The sequence below is a fragment of the Notothenia rossii genome (genome assembly GCF_949606895.1).
Source record: "Notothenia rossii genome assembly, chromosome: 7".
Classification (NCBI taxonomy): Eukaryota; Metazoa; Chordata; class Actinopteri; order Perciformes; family Nototheniidae; genus Notothenia; species Notothenia rossii.
This window is the reverse complement of record NC_136905.1, coordinates 74,741,561-74,760,480: the sequence shown is the minus strand read 5'-3', so window position 1 is coordinate 74,760,480 and position 18,920 is coordinate 74,741,561. Positions and strand designations below refer to the sequence as shown.

Genomic DNA, 18,920 nt, shown 5'->3' with positions numbered 1-18,920 from the left:
GCAGTCAACGGGTCACATGACATGGAAACCATTGAACACATCCAAGAGTTTTAAATAAAAAACACTGCAGTGGGAGTGAATGGGTCACATCACATTGAAAATCATGACATCTACTTTTTGTAAGCATCATTTTCAGTGAGGCACTCTGGGCAAGTTAGCATAGTAGTAATTCATACAACATAGTTTTTGGGTCATTTATTTTCCACCCAATCCATTTTCATTCAGATATCGAGGTGAGAGGTCAGAGAAACCCCGTAAACATGGTTGTACATTTTTCAATTGCCACATGTTAGCTGGCATAACATGTTTGTTGCTATGGTCCATTCCCTTTTGTTGTAGCTTGAGTCTAACATCAGGACAAAAACTGAAATTCACAACGCAATGGCAGGTTTGTCTCCTTTTTATTGACACATGCATTTTGATGAAGATGGGATTTATTTCATCCTGGCTTCCTCATGTTCATATCATTTTCTATCGTCCACAAGATGTTTATAATTGTATGGTGCTCTTGAAAATAAAGACATTCACACTGAGGAGGCAGTGAAGTGAAAAAAGAGGCATTATGAAGCTGTAAAGTCCAGGTGATCCACAAAGCAAACTTGTATCTGATTTACATTAAAGCTTTAACACAGCGTGGAGTACATAAGCTTTTAGTTTTTTTGAACCACCCCAAACCAAAGTCAATAATAAAAGCAGTGAGTATAACATCAGTCTCCATTCAGGTGTCCCATCCCACTGTCAGGGATGCCTGCTTTGCTTTTTCCAAAAGAACAATACTACTCCCCTCAGAATACAATACAGTTCTGTCCTGAAGAGCAACACTGGATGATGGCTTTCATTCTCTGTTATAGTCAAAGCACCGGTCGAAAGCATTACAACCCGTGTATATTTCAGCATATTGGGATAATCATCTAAGCATAATTATGACTTTATTGTGAAAAGCATAAGCAACTGAGGAAATAATTAATGTCTCTTAAGTTCTAGGGAAACATTTCCAAAACTCATTCCTGATGGCCTTTACTTAATCCAGAATAGGTACCTTTGGCTAACACGTGTTGCACGTTATCCTTATCAGTGCACAGTTTAAACATTTCTTTTAAAAATTAAGAAGCTTCATATGTGCTTTATAGATAAAGCACATATGTTTGTAAAAAAGTGTTTATCATTAGTATGGTTATGATGTGAGAGTTTTTGCCAATTAATCAGCATGTTTATTATGAAGGTAATAACAGTAGCACACGCTGCTATTGATCTAATGAATCAAATGTGTTCTTAAAGATACATTTCAGAGTCTTTGAGAAGTGTGGCTTAAATTATCCAAAAGTAAAAGCATTGAATTCTGTATTTTTCAGTTCAATTATAAATCCTTGTAGTTTGAAAATATTCTCCAAATATTACTACAAATTATTGGAGGTCCTGAGTTGATCCTCTGAATTCAAGTAAAGAATGAAACCCATCAAACAGCGTGGCTCTTTGGGGTCAGACTGAACCGTGCTCTGAGCTCTCCCTCTGGTGTTTGTGTTTGCTCATGGTTTCTTCTTAGGGACACTGGGTGTGTTGAATTTGAAGAAGATAATGTCGCCGTCCTCCACCGTGTAGGTCCTGCCCAGTTGCCGGTATTTTCCAGCAGACTGTGAAAGAGAGGACACATTTGAATTATAGTCAAGGATGTTTCCTCGGAGAGTCAATGCTGATATTGGCAGAACTCCAACAGTGCGTGAGGTCAGGCACATCTTTTTGAAAACACACACACCTTAGCTGCAACTTCACTGCCTTCCTCTTTGAAGTCAATGAACTTCATCACCTCCGCCATGATGAAGCCTTTCTCAAAGTCAGTGTGGATCTTTCCGGCAGCTTGAGGAGCCTTGGTCCCTTTCTGTTGGAGCAAAACACAAAAGAACATTTTAAAAACATAACAGAAAATATAACAAGATGCTTCTACCTCCAATAACAAATATGTCCATATACATGATATGAAGGCGACAAAAGAGAAAATATCACTGGAGCCTTTGAAGGTGGCCACTAAAGACCAAAATATATACAAGAGTGATCTTTTTTGGACAAAATCCAGAATATTTATTCTGCTTAAAAGAAATCAAATGTAAATAAATGACCCTTTCAAACAACACTAAAGGGGACTTCGGAATAAACATTTCATTTGGAGGTCACATTAAAATGACAAACTTTAAAGACACATTCTTTTATATGGCAGCACGTACCCTGATGGTCCACGCTCGCACCTCATCTGGTCCCCCTGTGAAGAAGTACTCCAGCTGCAGCGCTGCGTAGCCCGCCTTGATTATTTTAGTCATGACACTAGAGGCACAGAGGAGCAATGATGAAGCATTTACCTTTTGCTAAATAGTCATATTGACGCTTTAAACATAAGGACAAAAAGTTGTGAGACTTTTCTATTGCAGATACATTATTTAGTGACATTTAGAATACATTGGTGGATTTTTTTTTACCATTCTGACATTTTATAAAATAACAGATTAATAATGATAGTCATTTATATTGATGACCAAACATTAGTGGCAGTTAAACCATTTTTAAAAAAAAACGATATTTATGATATTGTTGCTACAATGAGTTCCTGTCTCACCTCTGCGTCTTCATTTCCTCGCAGTACTTGTTCCTCTCCTCGTCAGACTCCATATCCTGCAGTTTACACTCCAGAGCTCCACTCACAGGGATGACCAATGCGCCGGGGTCATGAGCGTCTACCCACTCCTTGATTTTCACCAGCCTGAGAAACACAGACGGCAGGGTGAGGTTTTATTCTGAATGTTCAACAATAGCTGAAACAGTGTATGGGATAATCACACTGGGTAAGTGAAAGCAAACCTACCACTTGTTCTTCTTTCTGATGTAATCCTTCTCTGAGAGGTTAACCAGGTAGATCATGGGCTTGGATGTCAGGAACAGATATTTGTTCAACACATCAATCTGTGGAGAGAAATAAAAAGGGCACATGAAAAAGTTTGGTTCTCAAAAACGTAGTTTACCTATTTCATCAGGTGAGACTTAGGAGAGATTACGGTTTTGTCTGCAGTGAAAATGTAGTTGTTATAAGGCTAAATGTTGACAAAAATGGATGAACCAAAATGCTGTTGATATTGGAAAATATGAATGTATTTTTTTTTTAATGAATTTTAACCACTACTGGGATCTAATTCTAAAAAATAACATAATACCAACAATATTAGTGTAGCATGCTCTTGATCTGCAAATGTGCAGAAATTTCGAGTTAGAAGAACGAATAGCGACGCAACAAAAAAAGAGAACAAATAAACACACAGATCCTTACCTCCTTCTCGTTCCACTCGGGGTAAAACCTGATGTGGTTCTTTTCCTCCTCTACCCAGTTCTTCACCTTCAACATGATATCCTGAAGCGGGAAGCAGAAGATTGTATTATCTGCTATATCCCCCAGTGATGCATAGTGACACAAATCCAGACAGGACAACAGAAGAATAGCACTAACACTACTTACATATTCAGGTTTGAGTTTTTTGTCATTTCCTCTGACAGCAGTTTTCTCCAGCTTGTCGAGAACCGGAGCGATCATTTCCACGTCCTTTAGTCGCAGCTCCTCGTGGATGATCTCGATGTCCCTCACTGGGTCAACGTTACCTTCCACGTGGATAATATCCTCATCATCAAACGCACCTGAAAGAGGAAGTCAGAATTTGACACATTTTCACAACTTTGTCACACCATGTAATACCTTAGTCAAGCCATAGCAGACCATTGATAAATAACATATTCTAAAACAGGGATACACAATGTTTTGTTTTTTCTAATCAGCAATGCATTGACAAGCTGCACACGAAACAGGGATTTTTAGAGTTAGTTATTTATATCTGTCTTTTAACTCAATTTCAATGAAAACAATTTTGGGATCTTTTTTTTTTCATTTCTTTATATAAGAATCAATAGTTTGATACTCAGTGATAACATTAGATACCCTGTTATAGAACAGAATTCAGGTACTGTCTATATACTCTTGTCTTGACCACAAACATAACATTAGTGCATTTCTAAAATGAGTCTTGTTGCCCTTTAAGAGGAGTAGCAGTAGATCTTAACTTGTCCTCCGAACACCTGTCCCCTCTACTCAGTTGAAACTACACAGCAGCTGCAGGTAGTCATATTCCACTGATACTGATACTGTACCTCTGCAGTTGCGAGGGAATGATGATAGATCATCTAAACTAACTAATAACTAATAATGACATATCATAATTAAATCACAAGTTAATTACAAATATAAAAACAAATGTTGAGTCTGCTGTAACAAGTGTGTTGCAAATGAGAAACATAACAAGTAGCTGCATAAAAGTAGTAAAACAAGTGAGCTCAGTGATAACCGTTAGCTAAAACAATTGAGTGAACAGTTAAAAAATCAAATTTCTGAAACTGTTAGGAGTACTAAAAATGCACATTAGACTGATGTAAACATTGCCAGTTCATTTTCACAAATAATGTTATGGCAGTATCAACTTTGATATAGTTAAAAGATGAAATAACATCAGGTTTAGTTCATCTGACAGGGCTATCAGCGAAGAAGGGTGGAAACCTGGATTGAAAACTCACGAGTCATGTGGAAGATGCCATCACAGGCACTGATGTGGGAGAGGAAGGCGTTTCCAAGTCCCTGTCCTTCGTGAGCTCCCTTCACCAGACCAGCAATGTCCGTGACGTTGAGAAAAGCTGGAACCTTGCTAAAAAAGACAAAACAGCGAGACAAGGAGGGATCATCAGACAGAAATCCATGGATGCTTGACACAATTCAACCAGCTGTCAGGACAGAACACACACCTAAGTGGTTTGTGGTACTGGCAGAGGAAGTCATAGCGCTCATCGGGAACAGGCACCCTGCTCTCATTTGGGTCGATTGTGCAGAAAGGGAAGTTCTCTGCAGCAGCCAGGCTTTTGGTCAGCACGTTGAAAAAGGTGGACTTCCTGAGGATGACAGGCAGGAGAGTGTCAAAAGCAGAGCAACCTTTGTTCATTCAGTCTCACAACACACACACGCTTAGCTAACATCCACATTGATTATAATAACATGTTAGTACATACCCAACATTGGGCAATCCCACAATTCCAATTTTCAGAGAGGTTCCGAACCGTCCGATAATTGGAGGCTGTTTGGGTGCTTCTGGCTTTTTGGGGGGCATCTGCAAAAGTTACAACAAGTTACATGATGATCTCATGTCAACATATTCAAAAAAAGCCACGATTGTTTTGTAATAACACCCCAGTCTTATTTAAAGTCAGCTCTGGGCACTTGGCAGCTCCATCCTGTAGAACTAGCTCCAATGAAAACGTGTTAAGGCAGCTCATTCAAACACAGCATGCTAACGTTAGCTAGCTGTTAAACGCTCCTAGCTACCTGTTAGCCAAAATATGTGACTGAACACACACTAATGTCTGCCTTTGACAGTCTTCACAAGTAGTCTGGAAGCTAATTAGGTATACAATGTTATTTTAGTACCGTTATGTATTTTTTAGCCTATTTTATACGTGGTGTTCGCTCCTCTGGTATCTGCTCACACCAGCCGCTCCGGTGGAAAGGCAAGTCGGAGGGCAAACCGGAAGTGTTTTGACGGGAGGGGCCTATGATTGGTCGGGTCGCTTAACTAAATAAAGAAACTTTTTTATATTATTTGATATTCGATTTGTATTTAGTTTGTAATTAATATATCCGTGTTGTCTCAATTATACTGTTCTAGGATATTAAGAGAAGTTAAACGGAAATGTATTTCATTGCAGTTTACTTTACGGCCCTCCTTTCCATGGTGAACTGTAGCTAGGGTTACAGTTGTACAGCATGCGTTCAAGAAGATGCACACAACCCAGAGCCCTGACACAACCCAGAGCCCTGACACAACCCTATAAATAGGCCTATTGCAGTCTGTACTGTGAATGGATGGAAGCCCACCAAAGCCAAAAAAATAGAAAAAAGTATACAGATTGAAAATGTAGCCTTATGATACAAGGGTAATGGCATCCTTTCTGGAAACAATGACATTATATATTAAAAATAATTACTGAAAACAAAGAAATTTCAAATAATGACTTCGTATCTCAAAATAATGTCTTTCCCGACTCAAAGCAAGAAGTTACTTTTCAAAGAGTAGATATGAGATTATTATTTTTGACACTCATTATCTATCTGGTATAATTCAGATTAGAATATCCTAAACAACAGCAAATGTAAGGTCAAGGTCTGAGCCACAAATGCAAGTTCAATGTACACTTGTGTTTTCTACTTGAAGACAAGTGCAGGTCCATCACAGCAATAGTTGTGAGGTTAAATGTAGTTTCAGTGACATTCAACAAACCAGAGAAAAGCTTTATGCCAAACAACCGAGCCTCCCCTACATAAGGATTTTTGCAAGATTTAAAAAAAAAAGACACGCAATTCTGTAAAAGACTTTATTTAGCCAAAAACTTCAACTGTGACAACAGGGCTTCAATATGGATGTTCACTCATATCAAATGAGGGTGCATGCGTACAGTTCAAGCAAGTAATCATTTTATTTCTGTCAAGAAATAAAACACGCCAAATAATTAAAATGTTTGATGGGTGGCCATTACAGTATACTGCACACTGTTACTAAACAACAGAGGAAATCACCCAAACAATGATTTACTGTTAATGTAAAAACACCCAAATAAAGTAAATCTCACAACAACAAAAAAAGACAAAACTAAAAAAGGTAACATGGTAAGATGTTAATTAAGTGAAAACTGGGATCTTGTAATACAAACAAAACAGCAAAATGAGAAAATGTATTAAAACTGCACATTTTCAATTCCTGTTAGCTGTTACGAGGATAACCCACAAACAAAACTTCACAGATTTCCTCAAAGCAAGGAGAGAGCTGGGCCTCGAGCCACTGATCATGTGAAAAACATTTTGTTGCAGATCCAAAGCATTGCTCATTTCCACCTCATTCCTGTTTTCTGGCATTTCACCTTTTTTTTTTTTTTCATTATTCTGCCTACAAATGAGGTGTCCATAAACTCACCACTTACATCGCGGACTCGGACAGAGTGCATCTTTCGGACCATTTTTTAAACTTTCAATATACATTGACATAAAGAATACATTTCACATATATAATCTGGTCCAAAAAACCATACAAAAACAAGCATCTGATCAATAACACTGAAAACGGTGACTCTTCTTCACTGCTCAGTAGTGACCTGTGGGAAAGGACATGCAAGAATGTATTTATATTGAAAACAATTCAAGCATATTTTATACTTTAATGTGTGTTAACAGTTTTGTTTTTTTGGAGTATTTAACACTTTACTAATTAGGTGTCACTTTACCGTATTCAAGTTTTAATACCTAAACATTATTTGTATTTTTATGATTCTTATTTTTGGAACATTGAGTAATATGTGATTGTACAATATGTAAATTATTGGAATAAACTGTCCATTCGTCAATATTATAACATTTGGTCTAATGATAGAAAAATGTTTTTTCCTCACGTGGCGAGTAGGACCGGGATCGGGATCGTGAGCGATACCCTCTGCTGTAGTAAGGAGATGGAGATCTGCGTCTGTCGGGAGAAAAAAAAAACAAAGCACTTCATTTGAGGCCTTTAAATGTTACCAATGGTTAGGATCACTTGATGAACATGACCAACTTGAGTCCTTAAATCCTAAAAGCTTCATCTAGTCCATAATATGTCTTCAAAATAACAATCAATAGACGAATATGCCAAACAGGCTCCTGGTAAATCAACTTACTTGTATGATCTGTACTCTCTGTCTTCATAGCGTTCATAATCACGATCATAACTTCTGTCATAGCCCCTGACGGAGCTCCTGTCGCAGTCCCTTGAGTTACGCTGCGATGATGACCCACCACCACCACCACCACCACCACCACTGCTACTACTGCTACCCCCACCACCTCCTCCGCTACCGCCACTGCCACCGCCACTGTAAAAAAACACAGAAGAAATACATAGTCAGAAGTTGGAAGATGTTGCACATAGCAGCTTTAAGGAAACGCTCTTACGGAATAAAGCTGCCTGGTTGAGGAACACTCACTATGTTGGTCGTCCCATGTATATCCCAGGTGTGGGTGTATGGGCTCTTTTCGTGATGGAGAAATCTACTCTGATCCTGCGCCCATCAAGCTCCATCCCGTTGGCACGCTCTTTGGCCTGAAACAACAACTAAAGGTAATCCTTTTGTATTAATAAAATAATGAGTCTTCAGGGGAACAGTTAAATATGCAGGAACTCTAGACCAATGCTGCTAACGTTATGGCCAAAACTCCAAACTTTTCAAATATTTGTAATAAAATGAAAATGTGTATTTGCCTGTTTTATCCAACATACCTCCTTAGAGTCCTCACGGGTTTCAAAGTAGACGAAGGCAAAGCCCCTAGAGCGACGTGACTGCTGGTCGTACACAATGTTGACGGCACTCAAAGGGCCGTACTTTGAGAAAACCTCCCTCAGATCCCTCTCAGTGGTGTACAGACTCAGCCCAAACACACCCAGACAGTTGTTAGGGTCTGGGTTCGCCTGTAAGAGCACATAGAGCAGTGTATAAATATTGTGAGCAACTGAGCTCCCAAACTGGTAGAAATCTAGCTTTTCTAAGCATTCAGAACCTGGGTATCTGAATTGATTTGGTAAGAGAGGTGACATTCCTCAGGATTTACACAACAAAGGTTTTTATTTTAAGAAATAATTTAAAGTGGCAAAAGATAGTTCAATCTACACACAGAAAACACTAAAGAGTCAATTAGATGTATTTAGGGGTATTTCTTAGTATTTAAAAAGTAAAAAACTCCATGGAAACCCCAAAATCAAGCATGTAGAGGTCATTTTTACCCTGTTGCCAATGTGTCTGCGACGATTTGACATGGGTGAACGGCTGTGGCTCCTGTGCCGGCGGTACTCCCAGCTACGAGATCGGCTCCTGGAACGGCGTCGGTGAGAACGGGAACGAGAGCGGGAGTGATGTCTACGTGAGCTTCTATGGGACCGGGACCTACTAGAGATAAACATTAACTTATCTATCTGAGCAAGTCATTTATTGTTGAGTCAGATGAACAAGTAGTTCAGTCATCTATTTCAAGAGTCAAAATGTCAAAAATAACTTTGAAAAAAACATAATTTTCATAAGCACAGGAAAATAAACCATATCTTACCTGGATTTGGATCGAGATCGGGATCTGGACCTGGAGCGGCGGGAGCCATCTTTTGAGCGTACCGGTGAGCGGCTGGAGGATTTAGCGGAGCCCTGAGGGGACGCACTCCTCGAGCCAGGCTGTGAGTCCTGGACAGAGGACCAGACACGGAGATAAGAAACACAATAAGGCCCATTGTGTGCCAAATAGAGAGCCAGGAAGTGACAGCGTTGCCCTCAACATGCCCCCTTCAGAAAGAGTTTATCATATTTTGCCATCTAACAGGTTTGACACAACATATTTAGGAATGTGATTATAAGAGGTCATACATTGTAACACATAGTTAAATTAGATATGTTGTAATTTAGCTGAAAGACATATAGCACAGAAAATAAGATAAAATGTGTGTAGGGATTGACCAAAGATGTTTCTGATAGTGGAAAAAAATGTGCATGCTTAAGAGAAAGAAACAGGATGAAATACAGAAGCATAGCAGACCGTTAGGAAATTACTCATACCCTTGTAAACTTCTGATCTTAACTTCATAACTTCTTTAACTTCATTACAACCCTCCATTTTCTTCTTTCTTCAGTTTGACATTATGACTTCTTTTTCCTCCTCTTCCCCCATTTATCATCTGCCATTACAACACTAGAAGTGGGGCCAGATCTTGATCGCTTCTTTTTCAGCATGGAATACATTAGCATGCATCAACACCATCAGCGCCAAACAATAACAACTTCACATCTGACACGTCTTCCGCCTTTTTCTTTCTTCATTACTCAACCTTAATAAAGAACAAACAAGGGTGATAAGGCATGTTGGTTTCCATAGGAACCAAAAAAGTTGAAAACAAAAAGCAGCAAAACCAGAAAAAAACAACAGTTATTAGCTGAATACACGTTTGTATGTTAGCATGACATGGTCTTGATTGGTCATACATTACTATGGACATAATCATTTACTATTGAATTGTATTATTATTTTGTTATTACTGGTTGTCAATATTCAATTTGTTTGATTTAAGTAACACATTAGCAATAAAGCTAGGTAGCAAATATCATGTCAAGTGGACAACCACATTACTCGACTGTAGGCCATATGCTTTAACATATCGGATTTTTATACATTTGAGACACACTCAGTAATTAAATGTCACGGTACTCACATGAAAGCTATATATCGCATCTATTTAACAATACAGAACAGATGTTACTCAGTTTTGAAGCCAGGTGTCAGAATGTTTTGTTATTTACGTTACCAGCGATCGAAGCTATCATTAAAGCTAGCTAGATGTTCCAACTGTCATTACGTTATATAAATATCCCAACTCACCTGCTCCCTAAATTCTTTCTCGTTGTCGCTCATGTTACTATAATTAATGTAACACAGCAAATGCACGTGATAAACGAACTGTCACAACTGATTCAAATCCTCAGCCAAATTTACGGAATAGCAAACTGGTTTGAGCTGAACCAGCTTGCGTTAGCTTAGCTAATGTAAGAAATAATCTTTTCCGGTTCCGGTTGGTTAGCCAAATACATCTTGCATTTTACACTTATATAATAAAATCCCTGTATATTGAATTCAAAGGCTGCTTCCGTTTCATATTAATATTTTCATAAAAACTAAGACAGTATACTTTCATAATAAATGTTACAATAAGGTGAGTCATTTAATAAATCAAAGTCCAGTTTAAAAAATGAAATACTTTATTACAGGGAGAAAGAGAATCACACTTTTAAGCATGAACTCAAACATGCGTGTGTGTACAGTAGTTTGCTATGCAGTATACTATACTGCAAGTTTAATTTAATGTTATAGCCCTAAGTAGCCTCTTGCATTACCCTCATGGAAAAGATTGCTAAATCATACAGCGCCTTGTGTTACTTAATGATGGTAAACATCGATAAATGCTCCACTCATGGAGTAAAACAAACTATACACACTCTCCAGAAACACTTTCTCATCCAGTCAAGTCATAAATAATAGCAAAACAAACATACTTCAAGCGGTCAACCATGCATCTCTTTTAAAAAAGGGACTGGAAAGGAGGTATCGATTGATTCTCATTGTCTACATTTCCCACAGAGATTGCATTCATGACATTAGCATTGCAGTAGTCACTGTTGACAATACAATCCCACAGTTTGGAATTTACACCGAAATATCACTGATCTTCAACAATCAAATTAAATACATTTTGAGTCAGACTTTTGATTTGTATGTGATCAAGTCCATCCATCCATCTTCTCCCGCTTATCCGTGGTCGGGTCGCGGGGTAGCAGTCCCAAGCACGTGACCAAGTAATTTCCCAAAATAAACAAAAGCATGTTCTCTAATTGGAGCTCAGTGTCAGAGGGCTGAAGGCACTTCCGGCAACACTTCAAACAGTAAAACCAACTATTAAGTCAATACAAAAAGCCATTCAGTCAGTAGTGCCAAAACTTGTGTAAAACATACACTTCTTCCATCCTGATAATGTCTCCAATTATAACTCAGAGAATTCAAAATGTTAATACAGGAAAGGGGATACAACCATCTTTTAAGACTTTGTTTTAATTTCCTCAGACCAGAACAGCTACACTGGGTTAATTTTTGTCCACGTCTTTGGCCCATTCCTTTTTGTCTTCAGCATGTAGTTCATCTACACAGATGTTGCTCCCATTCAGAGGGTCACTTTTGTTAGGCGGTAATTGGAAATTGTTGCGATCCTTTAAAGCAGCTTCTGATTGAGGATTTCCCAAATCATTATTTTCCTGAAGATCGGCATGTGGCACTGTAGAGAAAAAGGAAAATGTTTCTTAAGCTTTCATATGAAACAGAGTTTTTACAGCTTTTTATGAGTAATTAATTCAAGCTCTTTCAAGGTACCTAAAGCAAATCGTTACAGACTCCTGTTGTTACTAATTCATTGATTAAACAAGTAACTAGGTCAGGTATGCTCTGGGTCTGATGTGAGACGACAGGAGACAACAAACAGCTGCTAATGGGATTGCTTAATTTCAAATATGCAAATGTCTAACCCTGAAATCATAACAGCTGGAATATAGCATTTTTAAAACTTTAAAAACATATGAGGAATTATATTAAATAATGTTGTAGAACACAACTAGATGCAGAAAAACCAAAACTATATTAGGTGAAAATAACATGTATACCTGTTTAAAGGTTAGAGGACTTCCTTTTGCGATATAGTCAGCGTATTTACATGCAAAAACCCCACAGTCGCTGCCATTCTTTTGCTGGGGAATCTCCTAGAGAGGCAAGAACAGTGTACAAAACATTCATCTCACAGTAAATATGAAAATATTAATTATAGTGATAAGTAATTTATCTCAGTCTGACTTACAGTGGCTCGCAAGCTCCCAACAGACCATTTAGTGCCTTCGAGCTCTCTGCCTTTCTTTACTTTGTGCTCCTCTTTCAGGTAATGTCTGGAAAAAAAAGCATATTGATGTCATGTCAACTGATGTAAACATTGAAATGGAAAGATAACCAAAGCAGAAGAACACAATGAGGACTCACAGTAAAAGACCGCAGATGTCATCGTGCCTGTGTCCCATCGAGTCATATGACTTAACTGTCTTTGACTTCAAATCAATCACCTTCAATCAGAGAGGGAAGTATAAGGTCAAATATATACAGTAGAATTGCCCTGCTTACATTTTTACTTGAACACTTAACCACAAAGCAGATGCAATAAGGATTGTTTACACTGATGAACAAAAAGGACATACTTTAACATTAAAGTTACAAAATAATGAATGGATAATTTAAGTACCAGTTAACCCCCCTGCTGGCAAAAACTGCTGAAGTACATCAGGAGCTGGCAGGCAGGAATCACCAACTAAAAAGGCGGAATATGACCTGGGAAGAAACCCTTCAAAGTCTTAGTTGTTGGGACTCACAGCCATCGCCCAGTGGACGCCCAGGTGCAGAGGGACCAGGAGGAGGTCGTAGAGGAAGAGGTCGACAGCCTTGGTCCAGCGCCTCACTGCCATGTGTCCGCCCGCCTGCCCGCCTCCCCGCAGCTTCGGGAAGAAGAAGGTGCTGAACGAGTACATTTTCAATCCTGCTGCTTCATCAGAGCACCGCTCCATGACAAGAGACAGGTAGAAGTTCATCACCTTGGTGGAGGAAACAGGGGAGGCACAATATAACACATGTTTATCTTATCTACTTTGTTTTATATCGTTGCATCGATTCAGTTGTCTTATCTGTCAGAGAGAAACCGTTATTGATTTTATTTTTATTATCATACATTTGACCTCATTGTGTCTCGTAACCTGATAACATGTTATATTTCGCTGCATGTACCAGTAAAGTTCTTAACTTAATAATCTGAGGGGAATTTCTTGTCATTTTGTAAAGCACTTTGAACTGCATGTGTTGTATGAAAAGTGCTGATTAAAGCTTTATTATTATTATTATTATAAGTCCTAAATGTATCTCTACAGTCATTTGACATAAAGAATATTATGTTCTTTGAAATTATAAAAAGAGGCTTTTACTTTCAAGGCATAATACAATGACACGTACAGTAGGTGAATGCTCACACGGCAAAGATAGTAACAGCTGTATTCAATTCCAATGCCATATTTAGAAAACAGCTCATGCAACAGGCTTTGTTTCCATGGTGACGGTGTGCAGTTGATGCTACTACCACCAAACCGAACATGTCTGGTTCGTCAAACACTGACTTCACTTCGTACACAAAAGACTCAACTAAAACACTGGTAATGAAGACGTAGGTAGCATTTACTTTTTCTATTACAAGTTCTTATTGCAAGAAGTGTTCAACATTCGACAGGGTTATGTGTCATTGCTGTTCATACAGTGTAGATATAAATAATATGGATGAAAATATATACAATCGCAGTTGTTATAAACAGTGTTTGGTATATCCTTTGAACACACCCCTTTGTTGAACACAATTGGTTACAATTATCCAAAGTTGTTTGTATTAAATGAAACTAATGAGAAAAATTAAATTAAAATATAAATTGACATCCACAATCATATCAGCTTGCTAGAAACTGTCTTCACGCTTTAAAGGTCCCCTATTACACTGTTTTGCATCAATATATACAAAAGATGTCTCTGAAGTGTGTGGCTCCAAATACCAAACAGGTCATTGCAGCATCCCATAATCCCCTCTGTTTCAGCCCCGTTTCAAAAGTGCTGATTCTCTTTCTGTTACTTTAGATAAAAAATAAGGAGCCACTCCCCACGCCCCTCTGAGAGATATTTGGTTAAAAAGAACCCAATGGTGCACTGGGAGGAGATTCAGGTGAAACTTTCAGAATCTCTTTACACAGAGGGGACACATGTTTATGTTTAAAAGACATGAACAAGTGGATTTTGCACAATAGGTGACCTTTAAGCACCAACCTCGTCGTTGAGCCAGCCTCCTTCCTGCAGCGTGGCCAAGTCTCTCCGTGTGATGTGCAGTTTGAACGCCGCGCTGAGAACCAGGTTGGGATCACTCTGAGCCAGAGCACAACTCACCTCGGCTGACATCTCCTACACACAAAGACAAATACATTCATGAAATATTGTTTCCATGCTTTCTTCATCACAGTGACTACACCTCATTTTTAAGAATCTCACCTTGGTCAGCCTGGGTATGTCTTCATCGCTGTGCCTTGTATGTGCTGTGTGTGCAGGATGGGAGTCAGGGAGGCTGACAGCAGGAGTCTCTCTGTCCACTAGGTTGAGACGAGTAGCTACTTCTGTAGAAAGATCCAAATCGGCCACCTGTTTCTGCTGCAACACAGGCTGACATAACAGACAGATATAATACATCCGCTTTCCGCCCCTAAATATAACTTAATGGATGCTTTGACATGAGAGAGAGCGAGAGAAATGACTACCTTTGCACATCTCACAGGCTGCGTGTCCTCAAAGGCTCCACTGAATGTTTTACTAAAAGTCAGGCTAGCCCATCTGAAGATGAATCATTTGGATGTTAGTAGAATGAACAGAATGAATCAGTATACATACAATTGAGACGATGTATAAATAAGCGCACTACACTAACCTGTCCTTGGTTGCAGATGCATTTCTCCATGTAAACATACTAGGAGCAGCTGTGCAAAAAAAGATGTATTTTAACTTAAGAATGGACATTTTTCAACCTAGTTTATGTGAAATGACTCTTTTTATTCAAGGAATTGTTTAAATATATTTACAACAAATATTATAGCTTAACAGGACTCTGAATAAAAACAACACTTACAACTATCTATCACAAACAAATACATTTACAGATCACTTTATGTTTATAGTTATCCTACCTGTGTATCCCATTTTCCTGGGCACTGGTTCAAAGGCTTTTCCGGAGGCAGCAGTTCTGTGATCGCCCTGTGACAGCGACTCACTGGGAGCAAAAGAAAAAGAAGATATAACAGAAGTTCATGTCCTAAGGTAAAGTTGTTATATGGAACTTGGACAGATGTTCAATTACTCCACGTGAATAATGGGTAAACTTACTCTTTTGGTTTGGTTTGGTTGAAAGGTAGTGGTTGGCTTTTGCTGTGTTGCTCCGTCACCCTCTCCAGCAAGCGCCTGTAGTGTTCCTTGTTGTACTGCTTTATGTCCTGAAGCGAGAACCCAAGTGATGCAGAGTGTTAAAGCATGATTAGTGACGATCCTCTTGGCAAATACAACTGAAATCTACATTGGGTGCTCTGAAAGCAGAAACTGGTTGAAAACAGTCCAATCCAATTAAGCCAAGAAATGTACTTTATTACCTCTTCTACTGTAAGAATGGGCTTGTAGCAGCGAGTGTGTCCAAAGCTATTGCACGTGGGATCGGGGTTAGTGGTTCCTACTCTCTGAGCAGGTCTGGAGGGCAGCAGCTGGAGGGAGGCTCTCCTCTCCCGATCCTTCCCCCTGTCCGAGAGCACCGCGGACAGATTCGCCCCGCTGCATTCAAAAAGGGATAGTTGCATTAGCAGGGGAGCATTTAAAAAAAGGTGATACTGCAAAATATGCAGCCCTGTATATAGAAAAAGGGAACTGGGTCTGGACTTGCCTGTATTTCCTCATTAAAGGAGGAGAGGAGCTCTGAAAGGGATTCTTCCCGCTCCTATCATTCACTCCACCTATTGGTTTAACTGTGAAGAAACAACAAAGTCAACCAAATGAAAGTGGGAAAAAGGATTGGAGGAACACTCGGTAAAGAGTGCCGATAAAAAAACCCTGCTATAAATACAGTCAACGTATAATTCTTCTCCAGCAGTACCAGCAGCCCTCACTTACTCATTCTCCACTCGGTCCTGTTCAGCCACGAGGTTTGGAGCTCATCTATCCCTATCAGAGTGACAGGCTGGATCAAAACAGGAAATGCAAGGTCATTGAAGATGGAGAATACATATATTTAATGCCAGAGCACATTTTATATTACGGTTAGGAATCTGGACACAGAAGAAAATGACTTCTAATAACCATTTTATGTGTTGCCCAAGAAAAGCCTTCAAAACCCTGCCTTGGTTGTCTTTTGTAGAATATTTAATTGTATCTACATGTGGTTTTGTAGGTTTATTTCAGTATATGCAAACTACAAAGGGTAGTGCTACAATGCATACACAATACAGTAACATGCCCAAATGTGCCTTTAGCTCATTTTGGATTTAACACACTTCTATTTAGAACTGTTAACGGCTAACCCAGGGTGCATGTGCCACTCCTCTGCAGATGATGAATTTAATGAGACGAGGCGTCTACTCAATAGCTTTGCATCTGCATTAATCTGACTAATGTATCTGTTTTGAACTTCAAATGCCCATATGATGAATGTAGTTGGAGCACAAACCTGCATGTCTTCATAATGTTCGGGCTTCACACTGGTCTTCCGCGGGTTGCGCAGCCTGAGCAGACCCGCTACACCGGCCACAGTCTTCTTCACAAAGCTAATGACTACATCTGAAAAACAGGACACCACAATTAACAACTTGCATCTTCATTTGTGGGAGACAATTTAGAATCATTATTAAGCTTTTCTATTTATTGTACAAACCTCGCCTATTTCTTTTCACCTCTACCTGGTCACTCTGGCAAACATTGTCTGCAACATAAACACTGAAACAAGAAAATAACATTTTGAAATGGGTGATACTAATAATATAAAATATAACAATATTCCCAACTCAGTGACATTATATCAACAATTTGAGGACATATTTGGGTTCGATTCAGGTAAACATGTCTAAATGTGTCAGTCTAATACAAAAGAGAAGGAGGTTTCTACTATTAAGTGTAAGGTTAGGGGTAGTATGATATAAAAAGTTGTAGACCAAATTGTAGGGCTGAAACCAATTATGTTAATTATAAGGCAAAAATATGCTGCAAAATTAGTCCTTTTATAGGAAAATATGATGGTGACCAAGATGTTTATTTCTACTAAAATATGTTTTGTAAACCCAAAAGTCCAAAACCCAAAAATATTACATTTCAGTCGTATAGAAAAGAGCACAAAACAAAAACGGATAATTCATTCATAGTTTATTGCAAGACCATGATATTAGAATGCGTGAATAAAGTGTATGATTGTACATGATAACATAGAAGGTAACTGTAATGGTATTTGGGGTTACATTACACATGGCTGATTTCGTTTTGTTTTAAATGGACGTTTCATGTTATGCTCAGGACAACTCATGAATTAACTTAACTGCAGCATGAAAGACACACTTGAACTGTTAGGCTAGCAGTGTGGCAAATCTACTATTACTTAACAATACGAGACGATATTTTGGTGACGTAAATTGTTCACTCGGATCATTTAACATGATTAGCATGAATTAGTGTTAGCTGGTTAACGTTAACTGCATAATGTTCGATGACGTTACAGCAGCCAACGTTCCTATGTTATGATTTGAGATGTTATGACTTTATATAACGTGAATCAAACCTTTAGATAAGGATATAATAGCGCACCATCAACTCAACTATTGATAGTGAGCCCCTACATAGGACTACAATAACAGCCTTTAGATGATCCACCGACCTCTGGTAGTTCCGTTTGGCCGGTCTGATGAGGCTCTCGTGCCGCTCCTCTTCTACGCCAGGTCGCGTGGGTATGTCCTGGCTAACGTTACCTTTCCCGGGCCACTCGCTGTGGTTCTGCCCAGTAACGGGCTCAAACAGCGATGAGATTCCGTCAACTATCCATCCATACATCCCAGACACATACGAGAGAATTGTAACGGGGTCTTCTACGCGGTCCAGGACTAATTTCACCACAGATAAGATGTCAAACAAACGGTCTACGACACACCGCCTGCCGTTGGGGTTAGCTCAGTTAGCAGCACTGCGAGGACCTGCGTCATTCAGTGTTGATGTTTTACGTGGTGCGAATGTTCTACTCACCAACGGGAAACGGGTGGGCGGAGTTCTAATGGGAACTTTGTGTGGAAAGATGAAATGGAGGAACCACCACACGCGGCTTCTACGAGCCTTATAAACAAGCGAACCCCCTGACAGTGACAGAGGTGCTTAGAATCAGACATCAGGAAAGCACAGACCAACAAGGAAGTAGTGATTGCAGTCTTCTTTGATATTGAAAAGGCTTATGACATGCTCTGGAAGGAAGGACTACTAATCAAGTTAAAATCATTGGGAATTGGTGGTAAAGCATATAATTGGGTTATTAATTTTTTACGGGACAGGAAAATACAAGTAAGGGTAGGTGCAGAATATTCAAGTGTGTATGATGTGGAAAATGGTACTCCGCAAGGTAGTG

The 18,920-nt window shown here is 39.1% G+C and overlaps 3 protein-coding genes across 7 annotated transcripts; all 3 read right to left on the bottom strand.

The window, feature by feature from the left end:
- Positions 1-384: 384 nt before the first annotated feature.
- On the bottom strand, positions 385-5,644 carry ola1 (Obg-like ATPase 1). The gene is made up of 11 exons (XM_079641584.1): positions 5,501-5,644; positions 5,086-5,183; positions 4,825-4,968; positions 4,600-4,727; positions 3,497-3,672; positions 3,311-3,391; positions 2,852-2,949; positions 2,606-2,749; positions 2,220-2,316; positions 1,754-1,876; positions 385-1,631 (listed from the first exon to the last, which is right to left on the bottom strand). Exons 2-11 carry the CDS (start codon positions 5,181-5,183, stop codon positions 1,527-1,529), a joined length of 1,194 nt encoding a protein of 397 aa, XP_079497710.1. The 5' UTR covers positions 5,501-5,644; the 3' UTR covers positions 385-1,526.
- Positions 5,645-6,430: 786 nt separating this feature from the next.
- On the bottom strand, positions 6,431-10,684 carry LOC307013694 (transformer-2 protein homolog beta-like). Of its 4 annotated transcripts, none has more exons than XM_079641225.1 (8): positions 10,508-10,684; positions 9,194-9,321; positions 8,874-9,036; positions 8,373-8,561; positions 8,080-8,207; positions 7,774-7,968; positions 7,513-7,583; positions 6,431-7,218 (listed from the first exon to the last, which is right to left on the bottom strand). In XM_079641225.1, the coding sequence occupies exons 1-8, from the start codon at positions 10,538-10,540 to the stop codon at positions 7,208-7,210; spliced, it is 918 nt and encodes a 305-aa protein (XP_079497351.1). In that variant the 5' UTR covers positions 10,541-10,684; the 3' UTR covers positions 6,431-7,207. The 4 variants fall into 4 exon arrangements, with proteins under 4 accessions (XP_079497351.1, XP_079497353.1, XP_079497352.1 ...); XM_079641227.1 differs by having other exon boundaries at positions 8,080-8,195; XM_079641226.1 differs by having other exon boundaries at positions 8,874-9,033.
- A 177-nt stretch (positions 10,685-10,861) lies between these two features.
- On the bottom strand, positions 10,862-18,561 carry senp2 (SUMO specific peptidase 2). 2 transcript variants are annotated; one of them, XM_079641224.1, is made up of 17 exons: positions 18,186-18,561; positions 17,196-17,257; positions 16,992-17,101; positions 16,439-16,505; positions 16,212-16,293; positions 15,928-16,102; positions 15,668-15,774; positions 15,472-15,554; positions 15,216-15,264; positions 15,049-15,121; positions 14,786-14,941; positions 14,567-14,698; positions 13,084-13,302; positions 12,701-12,780; positions 12,525-12,609; positions 12,334-12,429; positions 10,862-11,951 (listed from the first exon to the last, which is right to left on the bottom strand). In XM_079641224.1, exons 1-17 carry the CDS (start codon positions 18,356-18,358, stop codon positions 11,889-11,891), a joined length of 1,812 nt encoding a protein of 603 aa, XP_079497350.1. In that variant the 5' UTR covers positions 18,359-18,561; the 3' UTR covers positions 10,862-11,888. The 2 variants fall into 2 exon arrangements, with proteins under 2 accessions (XP_079497350.1, XP_079497349.1); XM_079641223.1 differs by having other exon boundaries at positions 14,786-14,953; positions 18,186-18,558.
- Between the last annotated feature and the right edge of the window lie 359 nt (positions 18,562-18,920).